General features: G+C 44.7%; 1 protein-coding gene across 4 annotated transcripts in view; it reads left to right on the forward strand.

Moving 5' to 3' along the window:
• The first annotated feature begins 285 nt into the window (after positions 1 to 285).
• The window catches only part of PFKP (phosphofructokinase, platelet), a 69,465-nt gene continuing 44,404 nt past the window's right edge, over positions 286 to 25,346 (forward strand). For 3 of the 4 annotated variants that reach the window (XR_013537744.1, XM_073002920.2, XM_073002917.2), the window contains exons 1-3: positions 581 to 807; positions 12,941 to 13,014; positions 23,142 to 23,219. Coding sequence is in view for 3 of the 4 variants with exons in the window: in XM_073002920.2 (XP_072859021.1) it covers positions 726 to 807; positions 12,941 to 13,014; positions 23,142 to 23,219 (234 nt within the window). In the remaining variant the exon portion in view is untranslated. Of the gene's footprint in view, positions 808 to 12,940; positions 13,015 to 23,141; positions 23,220 to 25,346 lie in introns of all 4 variants that reach the window. The other variant, XM_073002919.2, reaches the window with a different exon arrangement.

Raw genomic sequence — 25,346 nt, forward strand, 5'->3', positions numbered from 1 at the left:
GAGCCAGAGGATGCCACTTCTGCACAGCCTCCCACGCAACCCCTGCTCTCTTTCCCTCCCTCCCTCCCCCTCCCTCGCGCAACCTGCGCCCCTCCCTGCCCCGCTCCGCGCATCCCTCCCAACCCTCCGCCGAGGCCTCCTTCCACCCAGGCCCGCCCACCGGCCGGCCGGCTCTTTCCCTATTGGCCCTTTCGCGCCGCCCGTCAAGGCGCCGAAGAGCGGCTTGGGCCCGGGAGGAGGCGGGCTTTAAGGCGGCTCTGCGTCGTCCGGCTGGCTCGGCCCGGAGGCGAGCGGAGGGCGAGGGGAGCGAGCGAGCGAGGGCTGCTGCAGGAGGAGGAGGCGCTGCTGCTGCACGGGGGGCCGAGAAGCGGGGAGGCGGCGGCGGCGGCGGGTCCGGAGCCAGACCGAGGGGTCCCACCCCTTGCGCATCTCTCTCGCTCCCTGCCTTTCTAGATCGGAAGCAGATCGTCTATTCGGTGAAGATCCAGAGCCTCCGCGTGCAGACGACGCACAGCTCGGCCCCCGCTGCCCAGGGCTCCTCCGTCCAGCCGTCGTCGCCTCCGCCGCCGGCCGGGACCGCCTCGCGATCGCCCTCGCCCCGGGAGGGAGCCCCGGCTTCCCCTCTGAGGAGAGACTCGGCCGCTGCCGCCCGGGCGCCTCCCGCCGCCGCCCCGAAGGAAGCCGCCCGGCCGCCCGTCTCGACCCGCCTCTCCGCCTTCATCAACATGCCGGACAAGAAGTTCTTCGAGAACCTCTCCGGAGGAGGGAAAGCCATCGGGGTGCTGACCAGCGGCGGCGATGCGCAAGGTAACCCGGGAGAGGTGGGGCAGTCGGGGCCAGTGGGTAGAGCCGCGCCCGTGGACCGGGGGCCTTTTGCAGATGCTGGGAGCGGAGATCCGCGTGGGTCTACGGATGGGGCAGTGTGGGGATGAGGGTCTCAGTAGTCCTTACAACGGGGGGGGGGGCTCGGAGCCAGAAGGGCTGGGCTAGGAGTTAAGATGCTGGACCTTTGTCCGGGGGGGGGGCAGATCGAGGCGTGAGGTGGGGCGGAGGAGAGATATGACATCGGCCTCATTTGTCTTCTAAGCAGATTATTTCTTCCGCGGCGGCTTAAGCCGCGGGAGAACCCGGGTGAACTTTGAAGGAAGACCCGGCCGAACCCGAATCGAAGCCTGCCTTTGGGCCGTCTCGCCCAGCCGAGCCGCCCGAGCTGGCAAACGTGCTTGGCGTGAGCGAAGCTGGCAAGGGAAGGGCTCCCTCGCCGCGCCTCCTCCCCTCTTTCCCCATCACATTCCCTAGCGTGTGACCTTCCTCCGCGAGCAGGATCGCGCCTGGCCAGGCTCCCCGGGATGCCTCTACTCCTTTCTCCCGGGACGGGGGGGGGCAAAGCACGAGTGGGGCCAAGAGAGGCGAGTGGGGCTGGCCGGCCGCTTATCGAGGCGAGAAGGAACTTCTGCCAACCCCGATCTCTTCCGCTTTTCCTTTCGTTTTAATCCCTACCGGTTTCCTTGTTCTTTTCTTTCTTTTAATTTTAAATTAGTTCGGAAATGCCCCCAAAGGAAGTCCCTAAAGCGATCCCCTTGCCTGCTTGAGGGTCCTGAACCAGAAACCCCTTGCTCGGAGTCAATAAATACTAATAAAGCAAGCTCTGGGAAGTCTTTAGATCAGGCAGACTTTGGAAAGGTTCCCGGTTTAGACTACAGAGTTGCGATTCGGTGTCAGCAAATGGGATTTTGCGCGTTTGTAATTCATGGGATCGTTTCGTTATTCTTGGTGGCGATTGAGTTAAACGAAAGAAAGGTCCGGGCGCGCGCGCACACACGCGATCCTTTTTTTAAAGAAATCTGGATTCGGATTAAAACCTTCGGCCCTGCCATGGTACCGTACAGTCGAGACTCGGAGCAGGCGCGCCGGAGGAGTAAAGAGGATTCAGGGAGTGGCGAAATGAACTTGAACTTCTCTCACTTCGGGGGAAAGCGTGGCCGGAAACGACACACGTGCCTCCCCAGGGCCAGGAGGCGAGAAATCCTGGCTCTCCATAGCTGGCGGGCCCCCATTCCTTCCCCATCCCCCAGATGCAGTGTGTTGCCAACAGGTGGATCGGGATCCCGAAAGCTCTTCGGCCGAGGGCCAGGCTGTGCGGGTCGCAGGCGGTAGCTGCTCCACCGGGGTTATCCTTTTAGGTTTAAGCGAACCCCGCCATCTAAAACCATGAACACGAGCAGGTGGCGGGGAAACACATTCCGGGGGCTTTGTGGGCCGCGCGTTCGTTTCGCTCTGGCCGCCGGAGGAAAAGGGAGATCGTTGCGCATCGCCTCTCTCGCCCTGCGGAGCTTGGAAAGGCCCTTGGATTGGACTACAAGTCCCAGAATCCTTCCTGGCCCTAACTAGGGACCGTTCCAAGTTTTACCTGCGGGGGTGTATAGGGAAGGGGAGAGGGGAAAAAAGTGAAATCCAGGGCTCCTCAGTTGCTGGGGTAATAATGTAGCAAGCCTCCGGGGTGGGGGCTTCCGACCATCCTGTTCTCCATCCCGTAATAGACAGGGTAGAAAAAATGATGGAGATCGCTCCTGGTTTTTCCCTTTGCGGGGTCCGTTTGCAGCGCATCCGGGGAGATTCGCATTTCCTAATAAATATATTGCACGATCCGAACTGTTTCGACTCCGAATTAAGTCTCCACGCGAAGAGAAGGGGGGTGGGCGGGCGCGGGCACCGTCCTTTCGGCTGGGGATGGCATCCGGAGCGGGGCCCCGTTTGCTCCGGCATCCAGGGAGGAAGCGTGCCCGCCGAGGCGGGAGGGCCTCCTGGCCGGCTCCGCCTCTCGTGTGTACGTGAGCCTTTGCGAGTCGCTGCGGATTGTGTTGCGACGTCACGCTGGCTGGAAGCCGCCGCCGCGGGCGCATCGCCGGTCGGGCGCTCGCCCTGCCTCGCGATCTGCGCCTTCGGGCTCCCAAACTCCGCTTGCCTTTCTCCTTAGGACGTGCGAAGGAAAGCGTGCCTCTGAGAGCGAGCAGAGGGCCCTTCCCTCAAGAGCGATGGGGCGGCAGCAGAGTCCCCCCCCCCATTGAATTGTTACGCACGCCTGGCTGAGCTCAGTGGAGCTTACTCGCGAGTTTTAAAATGCACCATCTTAAGCTAAAGCAGCGCTCTGCATAGCCACGGAGGTTGGCAGTAGCTGTAAAACTTTCTTGGCCTCCAATACTGAGAGGGAACCAGCAAGGAATATTTCTGGGCTCTAACGACAGGTGCAATTTCTTTATATGTTACCTTTCTGCCCCATCTTTCATCCAGTGGGGCTGAAGGTGGTGTACAGTATCTGGCTGTTCTCCTCTCGGTCCTCTCACCAGCCTAGAGATTGCCAAACCCATTCCTTTCCATGGCTGATTGGGGATTAGAACTCAGCTCTCTGAGACCACACCCCTCATTCTGGCAAATATACTGCACTTGCGGGATTTGCATAGAGTGGCCACTGGATATGTCCAGAATGCTGGACTACACAGATCTCTAGGCTGATCTAGCATAGCTCTTCTTGTATTCTGATACTCCACTGGCCCAATCCCAGTTTTTTTTCTTTTTAAAAAAAAACAGAATCCAAGGGAGGGTGAGCCCTGGCATTCACATGCTTGGGGCTTACATAATCCAGGCAGCAGCAGCTGTGTGCGTGCGCAGACACTTTTAACAGAAAGGAAAATTCTTTTCCTTCCTTCCTTCCTTCCTTCCTTCCTTCCTTCCTTCCTTCCTTCCTTCCTTCCTTCCTTCCTTAACATCCTTCTAAATACCTCTTTTATCTAGATTTTACTGTCTGATGGGCTAAGTGGCTTCTGAATAGCCAAGAGGGAAGAAAAGAAAGTTTACATGACAAACACTAGAATCTGGGACTGGGAAGTAGGCCAAAATCTTTTGTTGCTTTATTTTGTTTTCTTAGGGGTTAAAAGGAAAGGGAAAAGCTTTAATCCACTCTTAAAAACTTTTGATGTTCCTTCTGTCTGTAGGGAGATGGTCTGAGTCCGCTCCTGGGGGGGGAAAAAAAGCGGAGTGTTTGGGAGATTTTGTTTGAGCAGCTTGCCTGGAAACAGTTGTTTTTGGTGTTCTTAAAGATGAAACAAGTAACAAGTTGTATGTTAACAACCCAGGAGGAGGAGAAGTGTGGAGCGGCTGCCTATGAGTCACAGACTCTCTCAAGGTCATTGAGGAAAGGTGGAGCTGCTGGAATTTCTGACTGGAAGCGGCAAATGTTGGAGGCAGCAGAGACTGGGAAGAAAAATCCTATCCAAAGCGGCTCTTTTCAAAAGGACCAGTTTTCCTGCTCCCTCAGTAGCCAAACACATAACTTCGCTCACACCCTGCTTTTGTTTTGACACGTGTAAATAAAAAGCTCTACGGACAGGGACATTTTGTTCCTGTGGTTCAGGAAAGGCCAAAAAAAATTTAAAAAAATGGAAGGGTGGTCATGTGAATTGGAGAGTCCGTTCTGTCTATCGGAACAGGCATTATACTGGAGGTTTGAGCTCTGGAAGATGATTAGCTGATTGAAATGTTGTGTCAAGAGTCAAGGTTTATCCCATTTTCCTTGTGTGCATGTGTGTGTGAGGGTCTGCCCACAGGTACAAAACTGAATATCAAACTTCAGCTCGGTTGGAGCATGCACACAGGGATTAGATTGTCTCGTTTTGGTTTATGTAAGCCAAAGATCTCGCGATGACGTTCTGGATACTATTCATTAAGAAAAAGTCTCCCTGACTTTGGTACCAAGACTCTAATTTTGTATACCAGCAATAAAGTGGTCAACCCAGATGTTCTTGGACTGCAACCCCCAGAAACCTTGGGCAGCACAGCTGGTGGTGAAGGCTTCTGGGAATTGTAGTTCCAGGAACACCTGGGTTACCCAGGTTGGGAACCACTGTTGTATTCATGTATCTGAGAGGCAGTCTTGTGAAGCACAGTGCAACGTATCTCCCGCTCCTGTTAGTTGACCATTATGGAGAGTATAGTTAAGCAATGTGGGGTGAAGCGAACCTCAAATTGCACTGCTTCGTTTGGAGACCTAGGCTCACTTGTATTTAATTATAACTTAATTTTCAGTGTTACTGTTTAATAATGTTTAATTAAACACTTGATCAATTTTTTTTTATTTCTGGGTACACCAAAATCAATTGGACTAAAGTTAGACATGTTTAGAATGAGTCCTTTTGGTATCAATGGGTCCACTTTTGTATGACTTCAGGATGGATCTTACTGGATTTGTGATTATGAAATGAATATTAGTATTAAATATGGATCCAACCCTTAGTTTCAAATAAGGATGCTTGGGCTTTGGGGCTGCAGGTGTTCTGCACCTGTTTTTGAGGAAATTCACTCTGGAGCGCAGCTACACGTTGCCTGAGGGAGGAGACCAGGTTCTTGCAGATGTTTTTTTTAGAGACACAACAGGATGGTTATTACTTTTTAAAGTAAAAGGTCTTAACTTTGTCAGTATTTCTGCAAAGAAAGTTGTGGCACAGCAGGGAGTGTTGGGAACAATTTCGCCTCTGTTCGCAACCCTCTGCATTTTTTTTAATGCCCAAGGGTTCTTTAAAATTCGAAGCTGGGAATGATTTTCTTTCACTTCTGGAGTCTGAAAAAGGCCTCTCTGGGGCATAGAACACCGCAAAGCAATTTTTAAAAATCCAGGCAGAATTTATTTATTCTTATTTATTTATTCTTATTATTCTAAGCATGAGTGAATGAGTGAGTGAATAATAAATAAATAAATAAATAAATAAATAAATAAATAAATAAATAAATAAATAAATAAATAAATAAATAAATAAATAAATAAATAAATAAATAAGGGGTGCAGGAATGGATGCAGGTCCCCCTGAGTTCCAGGCGTTGGCTTGTGTACCTCCTGGACCACTGACCCGTCTCCTATTTTAGAGACTCCTAACCTCAGTTTAAAGGTTTGGCATTTCAAATGTAGCAAACATTAATATCTTCTTTTCAACATTCTTTTTTGGACAACATATTTGCATCCTTCCTGAATGTATACTATGTATCTTCAGATTTTTTTCCCCCCAAGGGTTTTTCAGGGTCAGGGGGGCCCCAGATGTGTACCTTTTCTATGAAGGAACTGAGATTACACAAGCAGCACAAATTGGTTTATACAGCACTGTATGTCCAAGAGGCCAGAGGTGATGCTTTGTGGAGATTATCCTGTGTTTGTCCTCATAAAATGTTTATGAAGTAGGTTGAGTGGAGAGGTGGTGATTGGCCTCAGGTTATCTCCTCCTCTTCATCGGTCTTTGGGTCCAGACATCCCCAGTCCAGGTCCACCGTGCCATCTACTACACAATATTGACTCTCCGCTCCTGTTAGTTGACCGTTATGTAGAGTATAGTTAAGGACTGTGGAGTGAAGAGGAGATTTACTCTGTAATGTACTGTCTACAGACCTTCCCATTGTTTGATAAAAAATCGACAGATTCTGTTCAAATCCGTATATGGCACAGCAACCACCAGCATTACTGATGCCCATTCCGGCAAGCCTGGTGACTTAGCTTCAAGTAGGATTGGTCATATGACTCACTTGGAATCACCAGCCTGTGGTTAGGAGCTCCCTAATCATGGGAACGAGTGTTTTGAGTGTTCTACAGGGAGACTTCCAGTGCTCAATTTTATCTCATTATAATCCTTGTTAATTGCCAGTCAGTATTATGACAGAGGTTTCCGTGTGAAAGTGAAAAAAATGTGTGGCTTAGAGGTATTTGTTCCCTAATAGGTTCTGATGACCCATATTATTTCTTCTGTGTTCATTCTTCGCCCTCTGTCCACCTTTGCATTAATACATGTGCATTTCTGCAGTATAGTCTGCAGTGTTAGTAAAGGATGGGACGCAGCTTGCCTTAAAATGATTGTGTCCTTTTGTGTTAGAAGCTTAATCCTCTTCTCCAGGGTCTATTACACAGTAATAATGATAGGGAAGTTCCCAGAAAACTCAGTCAGTTGTGGGAGTTATACTCCTGAATATCTAAATGTTCAAAATCCTTGGGTTATGCTTTCAGTAGCTACCTTGAAGGTGCAAGAAAATTATAAGAAAAAATGTGGCTTGTGGTACCATTTTCATATACTGGCTATCCTTCCAGGACTGATTTTATGTAAGAAAATTGAGTTGTGTGACTGGTTTTTTTTTTTTTTTGGATTCCCAGCTGAACTTTACCTGTAAATACGTACTACAAACCCGGCCTGTACAGAAATGTCTGCAGGGCTTGCTGCCAGAGAAATGGAAGGGGTACGGACAGGTAATGTCCTGGTGACAGTTTGAGGGTGCATAAACGTGACTAGGCTAAAAAGGTAAAGGTTCCCCTTGACAATTTTTGTCCAGTCATGTTCGACTCTAGGGGGTGGTGCTCATCCCCGTTTCCAAGCCGTAGAGCCAGCGTTTTTGTCCAAAGACAATCTTCCGTGGTCACATGGCCAGTGCGACTTAGACACGGAACGCTGTTACCTTCCCACCGAGGTGGTCCCTATTTATCTACTTGCATTTGCATGCTTTCGAACCTCTAGGTTGGCGGGAGCTGGGACAAGCGACGGGCGCTCACTCCGTCACGTGGATTCGATCTTACGACTGCTTGGTCTTCTGACCCTGCAGCACAGGCTTCTGCGGTTTAGCCCGCAGCGCCACCACGTCCCTCTAGGGACTAGGCTAGGATGATGCAAAAGCATCTCTCTCCCTCCCAGTTCAGAAGCAGAGGTTCTTAAACTCCACCAACATTCATGGCTCAGGTATATGCCTAACCGATGCATGATGGCTTTTACCTTCCAGATTCTCTTGAATTTTCAGGGGTTGGCAATTTAGATGAGCAAGAACCGGCATGCAAGAAATATGTTAAATTAGTGTGCTGTGTTCTTGTAATGTTGAGACAGAGTTAGCTTTGAAAGCTGCTGGTAAAATCTGTTGGGTATAACTTTACAAGGACGTGGTGGCACTGCAGGCTAAACCGCAGAACCCTGTGCTGCAGGGTCAGAAGACCAAGCAGTCGTAAGATCGAATCCACGCGACGGAGGGAGCTCCCGTTGCTTTGTCCCAGCTTTCGCCAACCTAGCGGTCCCCTAGAGTCGAACACGCCTGGAAAAAAATTGTCAAGGGGAACCTTTACCTTTACCTTTTGTAACTTTGCAACCTTGTGCTCCAGTGATCGAGCACTATTAATGGTTGAATGCACCCATTTTCCTGAAATGAGAGTATGATCACATTGTGTAGATGTAATCTGAATTTCTCTTATAACAGCAGAGAGACCAGGGATAATGAAACACAAAGTCTGGCTGGGCATAGACTTTCGTTTGCCTCTGATAAACAGCAGAGATACCATCCTCCTGAAAACTTGTGTGGTTGCATCGTCTACGCATATATGTACAATTGCAGTAGAAACCACGTGTGGGCACACGTGGGGTTCCCCCCAACATTTCTCTGCCATTCATTGTCTTTTAGATCTTCTGTTGTAGAACCGAAAGATCAAGGAAAGAATTCTGTAACAACATGTGAATGGAAGCACTTACTGAGCTTCCATAATCAGGAAGGGTTATAATGCTGGCTTCCGTGTTCACTGTGTGAGCATGCAAACAGCACTCAAGCATGTGTAAACCTGGGCAAGGGGGCATGGAGATTGCTTGCTCACAACCCTGAGTTGTGTAGACTAATGCCGAAATAGGGTTGAGGTCTCATAGCCTATTTAATTAAAATGGGAGATGGGGATTGTGTCAGAGGTGATAAATTCTCTGTAGAGTGGCAAGATGTTGAAAGAAGGTGGATGTTGGCACTGGACTGGATCCATACTAAGGTTGTATACAGTGCACATTTACCTGGGAGTGAGCACCTTTGGATCCATCTGCAGGATTACCCTTGCACATTGTTGAATTGCCCTGCAGCGCATGTAGTGATGTGGATTAGAAGGAGAGATTCATGGGTAGGTAGTCAGGTAGACCTGGGTCTTTCTTGACTCTTGGCTTTCCTAAAAGTATATGCAGAGTTGTACTTTTGGGCCGATGCCCTTCTTTCTCTGAAGACACTCCCTGTTGATCTCCTAGGAACACCTGGTTTCTATGATGGCTCTCTGTGCAGACAAAGACACATGAAAGGCAGACCTTGGGGCTTCTATAATTAAGTTCAGGATTCTTTTCCTCCTCTTCTATCCATGATTATTTGCTGTGATTATTTGCACCTCCATTTAAAGGGATTGGCACTGCATCTGTAATAGTGAAACTAAGTACTGAGTGCTGACAGGACTGGAACCCAAACAGCATCTCTTGAGTGCAGTGCACTTAAGGGAATCCCAGGTTTTCCAGAAATAGAAAAACACACATTTAAAAAATGAGGGACAGACTCCCTCCCGGTTTTCCTAAGTTGCCCAGTGCCAGCCGAGCTGCCTTGGTGGTTGTCAAATAGTGAATATCATTTGGAAAAGAACACAGTGGAGGGAAATGGATGGCGTACCGTGCACTCATGCATGGCTTGCTGGCTGCAATCTTGGATGGGAATAATCCTTATTGGAGGCCAAGAGAGTCAGCGTTAGTTTTTTCGCAGGTTTCATTTGGTCTTCTGAATTGAAGACAGGCAGTAAGAGAAGGACGTCACCTTCATAGCCTGAATGTGACCTTCTAGAGAACCATGTGGCTGATTTTTGTTGGATACACAGATCTTTTGTCTGTTTCCACGTGAAGCAGGGCTTGTGTTCTTGCACACCTTATTTTTTTCACTCCTACCAGCGTGAGCCAGCTCTCCCTGATTTCTAGATAGCGTGGTATGCCATTGCTTGCTACGTGGTCTCAGCTGTACATGGCTTAGTTGCAGGTGCTCAGAGCCAGGAAGATACACACTCAGAGGTACATACTGTACTTGCTTTACTTATGTCAGTACTCTGTTGATGAGCATTAGCACAGAAGGCAGGCTCTGAGCCTCGTAACCAACAATAGCAGAATTGTTCATTCTGATATACGAAAATACAGATTCAAATGAACCAGGAAAGAACTCTTTAAGGTGTGATCTGATCCCTCTCTGAGATGTTTGAACAGGGTGGGTCCGCAGAAAAGACCAAAATTCAATTAGACGCCACATAATTCCTTTCTCCTTAATATAAATATTGGGAAATTCTGTTATAAAACGACAGGGACAGATGCATTACAGAGAGGACGCTGCTGTGAAAGGCAGTTTTTGGATTCTCTCAGAGAACCACATTAAGCAGCTTTGATAATGATTTGAGAAACTTTCATAGCTACACGATACCTAATGGTATTTTTATTGGCATACAGAGTGCCTTTGATTCACACAGCTTAGTTTAGTTCGCTTTTAATCAATAAGCACTGGGTGCTTTTAGAAAGTGTGATTCTGAGTCACGGTGGTGTCTTATGCAATATGGAGAAATGGCTCTTTTGGTTTTGTTCTGGCCTAATTATGGATGGTTAATGAGGCCTGTTGATTATTCTGAGCTCTTAAAAAGGGAGCAGTGTGCTTTCTTTCTTATCGTGAAAAAGAAGGAAATGTACCAGTGTTGCCACCCATATAGAAAGGACAAAAGAGATTTGTAAAAAAAAAGTCCATATGCTGATTTATAGCTATGATTTGTATAGATTTATAGCAATAAAGACAAATTGAGTAAAAATCATTAGCCTAGGAAGATGCTAACATCTGATGAGTCTCCTTTCTCCTGGTTCTTTAAATTGGACTTGATAGCTTTTCAGACAGAGGATTCCTTAACACCACAGACTGTGTCCTGGTAGGTTTTACTGTGTGACACATGTCCACCCTGAATTAGAGAAGTAATCTACTGCCATACTATGTATTTTGCCTGGAAGTGTTTGTACAATTGACCGCGAGGAGCCGTCAGCTGGAGTGTTTTGAGGGTGTTAAGCAGAGTGGTATGGCAACGTTCTGTTTCTTTCTGTAAGATCAAATTACGAAAGTTGCTTTATACTGAACTAAATATGCTCTCCATCTTAATTTGAGGGGCCTAGAATGGAACGCTGGTTCTTGCTATTTGACAGATTTTACAGTCTAGAAAAGGTCGGCTTCTTGTGTTGTATTTCTGCATTTTCCAAAGTCTCAAATTGTCAGCCACGTGGTCTGTAAGGCATCATAAATTTATTCATTGCTTCCTTTTAAAAAACCCATCTACCAGAATCTTGTTAGTTAACACCTGTTGGCATGACGTGGTCGGTGTAAATCCAAGTGTACACAGTAGCAAATGCCTCTATTAATGTCTTAACTTCCAGCAATTTGACACTAGAAGTTGCGCAGTTAAAGTTATTCCAGTGTAAATACTTAAGAAGGCTCCAGGGATGCCTTTTCATGGAAGTTACTAAGGCGGAATATAACAAATGAAAGTAAAAAAACACGAATGCCATAAAAGAGGAAAGAGAAACCTCATATGCTGGGGTTAAATCCAAACCTCTCGGGACCTGTGGGGTTTCCCATATTGCTGTGCTTCCTTCCCTTTAGTTGCATCATTTGATGTTTTCTGAGCATTTTTTATTAGCCCCCTGCTCCATAGTTACAGTTCGAAAGCCTTAATTGATAGCATTAAGAGCTTTTAAGCTAGAATGCAATGATATTTTTGGTTCCTCTCTTTGGCCCTTTCCTTTACTGGAATGCTATCTCTGAGAATTTCTCTGCAATTGTTATGTTTTCCATAAAAACATAAAATCTGGCAATAAAACCATTCCGAAACATTAAGACAGTTTGGGTGGGAAAAAAAATCTGCTTTGTCAGAACACAAGGAACAGCTGTTCCTCTGGCAAGTTTATGGTGGCTTTCTGGAGGTCTGTTTTCTTCTTTTGTACTTCCCACTAAAGGGAGAGTGTGCTGCTTTGAGTTCAGGTCCCTAAGGATGTGCGGTCCTTAGTGTGTTAAAAACCTTTGGGCATTTAAAAATGCTCGCTCTTAAGGAAGTTGAGAGTTCATGGAGATGGAAGAGATCTGGCTATTTGTTTGAGGGTAGCTTTTTGCTCTTGAAGAGGCAGGCCATCATGCTCATCTTTATTGATGAAGTGACCTATGTGGATTTCTCTTCTTGGGCACCGACTAGAACTTAAAGGGTTTAACTACAGATACAATTTCATCAGAAGTTTCCTTTATAAGGAGGTGTTGGAAATAACTGCCCTTTGATGACATACTTTTAAAGGTATTTGGATAGTGTACAACTGGCTTGCGAAAGATGAAGCAGGCCACGAGCACCCCTTTTCAGGTTGTTTGCCAGCCCCTTTTCAAAGGACCAGGGTTTATGGACAAAGAAGGCTTTGACCCATGCCACGAGGTTTGGGTGGGATTCAGAGTAGTGTTTCTGAGTACAACTAAATGGAAGTGTATTTTTTTTCTAAAAATAAACTCTTAAAATAATTCTGTGCATGCAAATTTCACAATATGGTTGTAGCCAGTTTTGTCATTCCCATTGTTTTATATTAGTAGTGATGGTGGTGATGATGATGACTGTGTTGCCACGACAAAGAGATAGAGTACTTATACAGCTGTGAGGGTTCGGTGTGTGTGTGGGGCCAACTCTGGCTCATTCAAAAGGAATGCTTCAGACGCGGATTGCTTTTCTAATAAAGGAACATGTATTGTGTTCTTAACAAATAAACCAGTGTCTTTAATTGTATCTGAGTTCTTATCTCCTTCGGCCAACGTGGCCAACAGCCATTTCCAATCATCCGTAACAAATTAGATTATTATAAGTGGTGTTCTAGGGTCCTGGGAGTAATGCTCATACAATCTATTGAGAAGTGCATTGGTTGAAGTATTTATTAGTTACACCTGTTGTATAGCATATAAATTTAGATCCATTTGATGGACACAGCCAGTATCTAAACATGCTTGTCATACTACATTTACCTCCCAGTTGCTGTCAAAGAAACGTCAGGTTGGTATTTGGCAGCAAGGGTAATTTTGTCTCTTTTGTGCTTCTTTCTTCCAGGTATGAATGCTGCAGTCCGTGCAGTAGTGCGCATGGGGATCTACGTGGAAGCCAAAGTCTATTTTATCTATGAGGTTGGTGTTCTTCATTATATACATATTCTGTTGCTGTGCCTCAAACATTCCCAAGAAGAAAGATTCCCCTGATAAACTGAGAGGTGAAGAATAAAGCTATAGGGATAAACTGGCCAATGTTCCCATTGTCTGTGTTTCCTACAGCACTGTGCCCCTTGAGTGCGAGTATAAAAAACCTAGTAAGGATCAACAAGTCATGGCAGGAGGAAAAGACATAAGAGGGTAAGACATAGAAGGAGGGAAAGAAGGTCAGTTCCTGCGTCCCTCTCCCATCATTCCTCCCAAGTGGTAGATCCTCCTTCTCCTGACCTGTCTGTAGTCATTCGAGATGGGGATATTCATATTGGTATACAAATATGAATATCCCCATCTCAGCTGGACCTAATGAGGATCTGGCCTCTGGGATGGGACCATCCACTCACACATCCTGCTGTGGCGAGGGTCCCACTCATCCTGCCAGCTCCACTGTCTTCTTGCTCATCTGGCTGCTCAGCAGCCATGCGGGACCTTCACTGCGGCAGGACGCACAAGTGGATGGTCTGCTCCCAGGTGCCGTACCCTCATTAGGTTCAGCTGTAAACAAACAGTAAACAAAAGCAATGCCAAAATATCATCTTTTCCATGTATAAGATGATAAGTAAAGGTTCCCCTTGACATTTAGTCCAGTTGTGTCCGACTCTAGGGCGCGGTGCACATCCCTGTCTCCAAGCCGTAGAGCCAGTGTTTGTCCATAGACAGTTTCCATGTTCACGTGGCCAGAGTGACTAGGGAATGCCGTTTTACCTTCCCATCAAGGTGGTACCTATTTATCTACTCCCATTTTACATGCTTTGGAACTGCTAGGTTGGCAGGAGCTGGGACAAGCGATGGAAGCTCACTCCACCATGTGGATTCGATCTTACGATTGCTGGTCTTCTGACCCTGCAGCACAGAGGCTTCTGTGGTTTAACCCGCAGTGCCACCACATCCCATTGGGTACACAAGAATAATTTGATGGGACAGGTAGTAGCAGGACATTCAACCAGTTTCAGCTTAGAACTGAGAGGGGAAGAACATGTGTTTTCTCAGGCAAATGTGTACTTCAGAGAAGCTATTTCGACTGTCCATTCCCTGCCCCACCAACCTAGACTATAATTGCTTGCATATCTCATGTACCCCATAGCCCTTTTAAATAGGTTTCTGGGAAACAGGGAAAGTAAGGCTTTGTCTGAACTCAATACTTTGTTCTACAGACCTGCCACATTGTTTGTACCCTGTGTAGTATTCTTATGTGTATCATTGGAAGTATCTCGTTTGAGTGTATGTTGCATGCACGGTATGATAACAAACCTTCCTGCAGATTTGTATGCAGAAACTGTATCCCATTGTACTTGTGAAGTCTGTAAACTAATGAAACTTCCGGCTCTGATCACACTGCATCAGAATGGATGTTAATCTAGAGATATAAAACACATCAGGAAGCATTTTTTTTTCCTTTCCTCCTTTTCCTTCCCATTGACCCAAATGTTGTCTGACTCATTCTTTGTTCATTGCAAGCCTATGTCTGTCTACTCCACTAACACATTCATCATTCATTCATTTATTTAATTTATACCCCGCCTATCTGGTCGGTGAGGCATTGGTCAAAGAACATGAATATGCAAACACCGTGCTCCACACAGTCCTTTGTTACATTGCTGTAGCATTTAAGTATTTATTTCCTGTGTCATGGCAGACATGGGATTTCTCTTTTTCTCTCAAGCATTTTGCCATGTTTGCTGGAGAGAAGGTGGATGCTTTCTGCGGCCTTTTGTTCCCTTTTTCTCCACTAGAATGCAAAACAGCGTTTCCTCAGAAATAGCTCTTAAATCAGTTTTCTGCATGCAGCACTTCCTTCATGGTCTCGGTCGGTTCCTTGTAAGGCTCACTACAGAGTTTGAATTAAACCAAGACCGGAGTGCTGAAACCTTTGCTTGCTTTGGTGAATTCCTGAGTGGAAACCAAGGCAGAGGGCCTTTCAAGTCTCTGTTCTCCATTGTGACCAGCATTAGAGCACTTGGCAGAAGCTTCTTGTGTTCATGCTATGCAGTGTTGACGAAACGAGACGCATGCAAAGGAAGGGATTTGGTCATGTCTCAACTGCTGCTCATGCTGTCATCATCATTTAGTCATGTCCGACTCTTCCTGACCCCATGGATAAGAGCATGCCAGGCCCTCCTGTCTTCTACTGCCTTCTGGAGTTGGGTCAAATTCGGTCGCTTCAATGACACTGTCCATCCACCTCATCCTCTGTTGTCCCCTTCTCCTCTTGCTCTCACACTTTCCCAGCATCAGGGTCTTTTCCAGGGAGGCTTCTCTTCTCATGAGATGGCCAAAGTATTGGAGCCTCAGCTTCAGGATCTGTCCTTCCAGTGAGCACCCAGGGTTGATTTCCTTCAAAATGGATAGGTTTGTTCTCCTTGCAGTCCAGGGGACTCTCAAGAGCTGTAAGCGTTTTTAAAGACGAAGTTAAGATGCTTGTCTCTCAGCTCGCGTAGAGACGGTGTTCTGATGAATTCTGCTGGGGCAAGACAGATACCGTGAGCAGAAGAAATGACCAGTTGTCTATTCTTGTTTTATAGCATGGCTTTAATGAGGTTCTCTGTTGAATCTCCATTTTTCTCTGTAGAACACCCTGGAGTGGATATAGGAAATGGACAAAGTAACACTGGTTCATTGGTAAAGGAATGAGACTATCAGGATGTGTATAATTAATATCTAATCAAGGATTCCTAACACATTACCAAGCATGAAATCCTACATTGACCCCCCGTAATTTGGTACTTATGTCAGCAATGCTATCATTATCTTGTACAGTCATTGATGAATAATTGAAATTACCCTCACATGGTCCTAGGGCTATGTATAAATCTGACAGTCATACAGTCTTGCTCTAATGTCTGAGGAAGTGGACTGGATCTATGAAAGTTCACATTAAAGTATAGTTGTTATTAAGGTGTCATTAAGGGGGCGTTTTTGGCTCTTGTTTCCTTGTTTGTTTGATAGGTTAAAATGCTTAGTATTTCTGCAGTGGCAGAGCATGAATGCACTATCCTTAGTTATTCCTTTTTGAATTTAATTTATTAATATTGTTGAAACAGGTTTGACTAACAATATAGTCTTGTGCAGGACTCTTCAACAGACTTTACTGTCCAGTAAAGGGTCCATAGCACAGCTACTCTACCGTACATTACTTTGATTCTTGCTCCTTCTGTATAGAATCCACTGGTACAGTTAAAGGTGCTGAAACTGATGTATTCTTTGGCTGCCATTAACGTATTTCTCTCGTCATCTTGATTTTGCTATTTTCCCACCCCATCTCTCCACTAAAATTTTACTTGCTGCTCCCTGAGGCTGTGGGAAAGCAGCCTTTCTATATCACTGTTTGGAGCTGAGATAGCAGAGTTCTACCAACATTAACTTAGAACATGCTTACTTAGTTTTGCATTTAGAAATTTAGATCAGTCATGGATCTCATAATGGATCTGACTCGGTTTAGCGTAAAACTACTGACATGGAAACATATTTAGCAGAGTTTGCTATCTCAACACGTGTTTATTTTTCCAAAGGGGAAAAAATGTAAGCCGTTTCTTTGAATTTTATGTTTTGGTCTTTCAGTATCTTCAAAGAAATATGTCTTTCATTGATGTAAGCCACCTTGGGTCCTTTTTAAGGAGAAAGGTCGGGTAAAAATATATTAAAGAAATAAAATAATAATAAAATACTTTAAAGTAGGACGTTGCACTAGAAAACCATGATGAAGGAACTGTTAGTAACCTTCTAGGTATAGTTTTGGAAGAGGTGGCCGTGTTAGTCTGTGTAAGCAGACTTAACTGCTCAGACCTGGTAGCTGTTTTCTGTCGTCTTGAAGATTTTTTACAGCAGGACCTAAAACAAGCATAGGCCTAATTACCAACGGACGTAACCACATGTAACCAACGGACATTTAGAATGTGAAACTGGTATTTCATCTCCATTCAATTCCATTCTGTTTCTTTATGTCTGATGAAATGGACATGTTCACTAGAGCTTATATTAAAATATAAGAGCCTTTAGGGTGCCACATGTTATATTTTGCTTTGTTTCTTTGGATTTCTCCTTATCAGTATAGTTGTCCTATTCTAATTCCCCAAATCCAGGCAGCTTCATTTGCATATTGGGCACATTCCTATTCAGATAGGATGGTGGGCTTGCAAAGGGATAACCAGCCACTTCCTTCCCCAATGTCCAGTTTCTCCCTCGGAAATATTCTTGTCAGTTTTGCTTCACAGGTGCAAGAGAGGTGGTTGGGTTTTCTTAATTTTCTCCCCCCATGTAATTTGGGGTGCACAACTGTGGCAATGGAGCACATATGTCCACTCTGATTTTTTGGGGGGAACCCCCATGACCCCTGATTTTTGTCATTTCTACCACTTTTTGTGGGTCATTTCTACCACTTCTTATAGGGCACGTGTGTCTTCTAGAATTGCAGAAGATGCAGCTATTAAACAAATAAAGTTTTTCCAGGGAATGGGTGTCTGAGAACGTTGGAGGCATCAAAACAGAAGCTTCAGTGAATTTGCCATGGAGGTTAACCAAAGACATGTGAAGCCCGTTTCAGAGCAAGGGAAAATTTCAGACCCAGACTTTCCTGCCATCGAAAATGTGTAAAGAACTGATTTAAAAAACAAACAAACAAAGAGAGAAAGTGCTCTTATTGCAAACCTGCAGAATGAGCAAGGCGCAACACCCCCTGTGCAGGCGAGTGAGCATCAACAAAAACTGTTACAAACACCCTTTCGGAGCAGAAATTTCCAGGCTCGGAGAGCTGTAGCGTGGCTCAGGCACAGGGGGGTCCAGGCAGATCAAACCAGTTACAAAAACATTTTTTTAAATGGGCAGGGTAATAAAAACTGCAAAGCCCCTGCCCCCACAGTCATTGTGCAGCAGGATTTAATATTCCTTGATTGCACCTACGTTTAGCTCCCTATCCGCATCCCCTCTGAAAAGCGAGGAAGATCATGTATCTCTGCCTCAGAATTAGGATGGCTGGAAGGATTACTGAGCTAATGTAGGAGAGGAGCTTTGTATGCATCTAAAATGCTAAGTGTGAGTAATGCTACTATACTGTATAATACTATTCTCTTCAGAAAGAAATCGGCATCTCTCTTATTTCCTTGTTTTTCTAAAGGACTGAAGGTCAAATTGTCTTTGAATATAAGCAGCAAAAGGGCTGCCACCTTTGAAATGAAGTTCCTCTCTTTTTAAAAAGTCTGTTAAAAGTACAGTTTATTCAGATATAAGTTTTACTTTTATTGGGGTCCATTCTTGGTCAACTGGATGGATGGATGGACTGTGGCCTGAGAGAAAAAGAGGTTCTCAAATGCGACCTTCAGTTGTATCACCTCCTTACTTTTTCTTACTTGTGTGAGCAGACACACGTTCCTTATGGACCTGCCCGTTTGTAATAGAGATAATAGTGATTTTAAAAATGCAGAAAGAGCTGCCTGCCTGAGGAAGAGGGGTCAGGAAGCATCTTTCCTCACCTTTCCTTGCCACATACTTGGGCCATTAAAGCATATATGAGTCTGCTACTTCAACATTTATTAACAATGAGGCAGGCGGTGCACCATGGCCTCTCCCAATTTGAAGAGACCCTTGTCCAGCAGGCTGAGGCAAAGAGGAAGTCACAAAAGCAGCAAAAACAGGGAGCTGGACAGGGGACAGATTGGATTTGTCTTCCGTGTGGAAGGGATTTTCACTCTCAAATTGGCCTCCTCAGCCACACTAGACGCTGTTCCAAGTCCTCCATAAAGAGTACGTTACCATGGTCTTTTGAGACTGTAGGATGCCTAATGAATGTGGAGGACTACACTGTGTGTGGATGTCGCACAAAGATCAGTGGTTTTTTTTTTGCAATCGTAAATTTAAAGCATCCTCTAAAGTGTCTATTATAGCTGGGACTTCATTCATTGGCTAAATATACTGAAATACAGTTATGTAGCTCCATTCTTAGAAAAGAACTGGCCGGAATAGTGACTGTACATTCTGTATAAGAACTCATGTGAAAGCTAGCGACTTGGTTTTATTTTTGTAATTTAATGAAATTTGGAAATCCAGGCTAGCTGGTGGTATAAAGAGGTCCTGAGTAGCATGCAATAAGAAGGAGAAACATGACCAACTTGGCAATATGGGAATTCTGTTAATTACATTGAACCCCTCCCGCCACAAGGTGCCTTCACCTTAATTCTGATACTTTACCTCTGTGTCTTTTAGAACAGTGGTCTCCATCCTTGGGCCTCTGGATATTCTTGAACTATAATTCCCAGAAGCCTTCACCACCAACTCTGCTGGCCAGGATTTCTGGGAGTTGAAGTCCAAGAACATCTGGAGGCCCAAGGTTGGGGACCACTGTTTTAGAATGATGATCCAAGTACTGAACATGGAGAAATATAAACATCAAGTCTCCATGCCGAAATTAAGGTCCCATTGTCAGAACAGGGCAACGTCCATGTTAAAAGAAGGCCTTTTCCTTTCTCTCTCCTTCTTGAAAGCGGGACCAAAAAAGCGAGGATATCTCTGATCAGTCGGGGGAATTGGAGCATACGATCTTGGGATGTAGCCTTGATTGTTCCATTAATTGAAGCACATAACCATAGCCAACACGTCTTTGCAATGCACTGCTTTGCTACAAAGAGGTGTTTGTTGTAGGTATGGGAATATAAATAGACAAACCTAGCCCCATGGCACGTAGGCTAGGAAATACCAAAGCAGAAATGCTTTCCTTGTTCCACATCAGAAGTTATACAAGTACAGCAGCTTCCGTAGCGTTGTTTTGCTTATGAATGGCCTCAGTTTACAAAGGACTGTAGCCATGACAATTGTTGCTGTATCATGCCTGCACGTCTAATTAGGATAGAACATACTTAATTTACTTTTTTCCCCCTGCCATGTTGAAGCTCATTTCTTTCTTTCTGTCTTTTTTCATAGACATTGCTCTAATTTTTGTAGGAAGGGGATACACATCAAAAGTTCAGGCCACAAAGGAAACAACACTTAATTACAATCCTCACCGAGCAGTCTGGTTTGTAGAAAACGATCAGACCTTTGTTCTCAACTCTGCCTTCTTTCAAAAGAAGGGGTGTGTAAAAGTTGGAGACTTGCATGTGGTATCTCATGGATAGATCAGTTTAGGTACCCTGGTATGCAGATACAAGGGCATATTAGGACTGAACACATCAGTTAAAATATTTCCCCAGAAAATTGTAGGTGTTATGGGATGGTAGTTGCTGTTGCCTCTTCAGGATGAAGAGAAATATATCAATAAATAAATCTATTTTTCACTGTGTGTTTTTAATTAAATTTGCAACAGTGGGATTTGTTTTGTAGGGCTTATGGTGTATTTAGTGCAGCCATGTCAAGCAAGAAAACCAGGGCAGTTGTGCAAATCTGCAGCTGAAGCCAGTTGTGGGTGATGATGGTGGCTGGTGCTTTGTGTTGATACTTGAGGGAATTTGAAGCATCCACCCTCTTAGATAGGTTGTTTCCGCTGCCTTTATGGCAGAGAAAGGGCAGAGGCGGGGATTGGCATGTCTAGCAGTCTGTCGAATTCCCATCAGTGTTGAGTTGATTTAGGGACATCTTTATTGGTGACTCATCCATTATGCTTCACCAATTCTCTTCCTCCTGCAAGCTGTGTGTAGCATGACCCTGTGTAGGATGTATCCTTCCCAATACTTGAAAGAGGAACAGGAGGTTGGAACTGTTTTCACTTCCTGAATTATTCCTTGAAGAAGCTTATATGTCTCGGTTGACTTGAGGCTGCTCAAGTTATACATTGTTGGGTCTTTTTACATAACATGCGCACAGTGGAAAAATGTCATGAAAGCAGATAGTCCTAAGTAATAAAAAGAAGGGATGCTATGTTTGTGGGACTATAACATCAGTTTTTCCATGCTATCCTTCAATATACGTATTCTCTGATCAGCTTATTAAAATAAAAGAGATAAAAGAGAGGCTGGCGATATTGGTGTTAGTTGTGTCATAAGAGATCCCTCATAGAATAAAACCATCTGGAAGTGTGTGCCCGGCCAGGCTTTATGGGATATCTGGACAGATGTTATTTCCATTACATTAGTTGCTTCCTATTGTTGTCCCTTTGCTTGGAACTTTTCCAGATAACATCTCTTCTACATGAGGAGAGGCACAGTAGTTAGGATTAGGCATCCATCAGTCCCAAGAGACTATGGTAATGTGCTCTGTATGGAGGACTTGGAACAGCGTCTAGTGTGGCTGAGAAGGCCAATTCGAGAGTGACAATCTCTTCCACACTGAGGACAAATACAATCTGTTCCCTGTCCAGTTCCCTGATTTGGCTGCTTTCGTGACTGCCTCTTTGCCTCGGCCTGCTGCACAAGTGTCTCTTCAAATTGGGAGAGGCTGTGATGAACCGCCTCACTCTAGGGTGAACGCTCAGAGGTCAAGTTTTCACATCTGTTGAGGCCCATTCCCAAGGCCTTCAGATCCCGTTTGCAAATATCCTTGTATCGCAGCTGTGGTCTCCCTCTGGGGCGATCTCCCTGCACTAATTCTCCATACAGGAGATCTTTTGGAATCCGACCATCAGCCATTCTCACAACATGGCCAAGCCAACGTAGACATTGCTGTTTCACTGGTACACCCATTATAGACTACATTCCTCTTGGTGAAAAGGTGCAGTGATTTCTCCATGATGCTGCAGCCAGAAACAGAGGAAACTCAGGAGAAAAACAGTCTTGACATATAGTGTGATTGCAGTAGCATTTAGTTGCAGAAGATTTTTCTCTCAGCTATCATAGGCACCATGTATTGAGAGCCATTTTATTGAGAGTCACATGGATTAAGAAGTAACATTGCCAGCTTCTGCATGTGCAAGGTACTATGTGGCTATATTTCAAGCTTAAGGGAACGAGTTATGTAGAAGACAAAGTTTTCAAATTCACAATTCTCACCCCATCTTTCTTGGCCCTTGTGGTATTCTGTGCAAAAGTACTTGTACTTCTATCATGTGGTGGTGCAAAAAGTGAAGAATATGTTTGAAAGAGGCAAAAATGTTTATGGGTGAATAGTTTTGTGTTTCCTAAGTAACATATTTGCTCCTGGTAAGATCCGATTCCTGTGTTTCCTAGCTAGGCCTTTGATACCTGCAAAGATTTTGACAAAATGTTGACATTGTTTTGTGACATAATATCAGGGCTAGCTTGACATCTCTAACCACCATTGAAAGTGCTTGTCAGCCTCTGGGATTCAGAAGTTTTATTTTTTTGGCTTAACAATTTTTTGTGAGGGGTGGGTGGGTTTAAGATTGAGTGTGTGAACACCAAATGTTCAGTATCATAGGAGCTATTTGAGAGTGATTGCCTGTATATGTTATCAGTGTCATGCTGAAGTATACAATGGCTAGTGGCATATGGTGATTGCCATCCATCCCTTTCTAATCACCCTTGATGAGCCAGAAGCTTGTTATTGTTATTTTATGCGCTGCAGGAAAGATAAAAGTCGAAAGATTCCATTACCCACATTAATGTTATCTCCAGGGTCTATTTAGATACACACATTATCAGTGTGTTTCAGAATGCGGTCAGGTTAGCAGTGATATTTCATTCATTCTGCCAGCCTCCTAATCTTCCTCCAAAATGTTAGTTGCCTGAAATATTATACTATTTCGCTTTGTGGCCTTGGGCAAGCTGCACAGTTTGTGCTCCCAGAAGAAAGGGAATTATAAACCTGAGTACTCTTTGCCTGGAAAACCCTGTAAAAGTGTTGCCATCAATCAGAATTGACTTGATGGCACACAATTGTTATTTTTTACTACTTTAACACTGTTCACTTCCTCAAATATATTTGTTCACTGTGTATTCTCACTGAGCCACAATGAGTCCAGTTCATAGCATAACAATTTTTATGTAGTGGGAGTTCCAGAAATAACTCTTCAGGGCTTCTGGTTTGCAATTGGTGAGATCATCATCATCATCATCTTAGAACAGCAGAGCTGGAAAGGACCCTATGGATCATTTGAGTCCAGTCCCTGTCAACAAGTTTATTTTAGCTGTTGCACTTAGGCTTTCTAACTGGGTTTTCTCTCATTGCAGGGCTACCAAGGCATGGTTGATGGAGGTGAAAATATTGTGGAAGTTACATGGGAAAGTGTTTCGAGCATCCTCCAAGTGGTATGTTCTGGATTAAGAATGATTTGTGTGCAAAGTTTAATGCATTCGTTGTTTCTAAAGCATCCCTCAAAGGTTGATTAAGCAGTGTGTTTTGCACTGAACAAGCATTATACTTAAGCTCTACACATTTTTCTTTTGGAGAAAATCCCATATATGCAGGTTTAGGATTCTGGTCTCCTATTGCTCTCCAGCATTTGTGGTGTGCATATTGCTTTGCAGCCCATGTTAGGACAGTATTCTCTTTCCCGCCACCCCCATCTGCACTTCAAGGAGAGAAATGAAATCTTATCTACAGTGGTGCCTCGCTTTACGATTGCCCTGCATTACGACAAAACTGCATTACAACGATATTTTTGCGATCACAAAACGATGGTCTCAAGAGGGGTTTTTCGCTTTGCGATGATCGGTCCCCTGCTTCGGGAACTGATTCTTCGCAAAACGATGATTTTCCTGCGGCTGACCGGTGGTTTCAAAATGGCCGCCAGGTAAATAAAATGGCTCCCCACTGTTTTCTGGGACAGAGTCCTCGCAAGACAGACACCGAAAATGGCCGCCCTATGGAAGATCTTCGCTGGACGGTGAGTTTCCAGCCCATTGGAATGCACTGAAGGGGTTTCAATGCGTTTCAATGGGCTTTTTATTTTTGCATTACGACGTTTTCGTTCTACAGCGATTTTGCTGGAACAAATTAACGTCGTAATGCGAGGCACCACTGTATGTACAATGTGGCTGCTGATGCTTAGGAGCTGTGCATCCTTTCTTTTTACTCCCCTGGTTTCCCTCTCTTGGTAAAAGTTACTGTACAGTTTTTACATTGGCTGCTTGTTAACTGCTTTCATATTGGTGTGAGCTTTGATTTTGTTGGAAGCAAATTCCATTTCTTTCTTCTGCCTTCATTGATTATTCCCAGCCTGCTCTGACTTGTATCACATATAGATGTTACAGTGCCAAGGAAGGCCTTTGAACAGGGAAGAACCCTGCTGCCTTAGTATGTTGCGATAGTTCTGAGGGCAGAATTTGGGAATTGCTCTATTTCTTTTTCCTTTATTTTTTAAGAGGACTTTGCTCTATAATCAACACCTAGCACATTTTCATCAAATATCATTATACAACAATTTTCTCTTATGCCGACATGCCTGGAGCATTCAGAAAACTTTCATTTGCTGCTGATGATCAGTGACAGAATTTCAGTCAAGAACAATACCTGTGGTTAAATATTCAACATATTGAAGCTTTTTCTCAATGGAGAGAAAAAAAAACCAGTTAGACTCTTTTTTCCTAAGCTTCAGCTGACACACTGATTCTTCCTGACTTCCAAGTTTATGATGTTTGCATATACAATAGCAATATCAAGGGTGTGGAGGAAGAGAAGACCTAGTTCTGGAGAAAATCAGTCAGTAGAAAGGTGAAGCTCAACCAGTGAATTCCGCTCTTGGTTAAAGTCCTACAGTGTCATATATAATAGTGAATGTGTTACTTATTGAGACGTTGCCCCTCATGTTGTTCATTTGTCAGTAGCAATCTATTTATTGTCGCACCCATTATCTATAAAGCAAGTTTAAATGTAACTGATTGCCAGCCTTTAATTTCTCGTCACCATTAGTAACCAGATGACAGTGAACCTTGTGCCCTGTGCATAAACCAAGTCAATAAAATGAAAAGCCTTTAAAGTATAAAATCATCTGTCTTTTCAATCATATGCTGGTAGTCAGAAGTGATCTTCTCGCCTGGAATCCCGGCGTTGAAGATGCCGTGCTTGGGACTGTCCCCTTGTATTCCCACAAAAATCATGAAGACTTGGGGGCAGGGGAGAGAAAGGGAAAAGACTGTTCCAGTGCCCTAGAGATTTGACTTTCACTCTGCACAGCCCAAGTCTCACAATCCTGCACTCACTGAATAATCTTATATTGGTGGGACATCATCTTCTCATTTGTTGATAAGCCCTTTAGAGGTGGGAAACAAACTTCCTCCCCCCCCTCACAGCCCCACTGCCTGTTAGTAGCAATCTTGCTTGTTGCTGACATGGTTAAGTGTGTGTCAAACTTAACACTGACCATGCATGGTAGGGAGGGCTCGTCCTTCACCTCCTGGGCTGCAGTTGCCTTAACATGGCCCTCAGACGTGAAA

Source organism: Pogona vitticeps, chromosome 6, assembly GCF_051106095.1.
Source record: "Pogona vitticeps strain Pit_001003342236 chromosome 6, PviZW2.1, whole genome shotgun sequence".
Classification (NCBI taxonomy): Eukaryota; Metazoa; Chordata; class Lepidosauria; order Squamata; family Agamidae; genus Pogona; species Pogona vitticeps.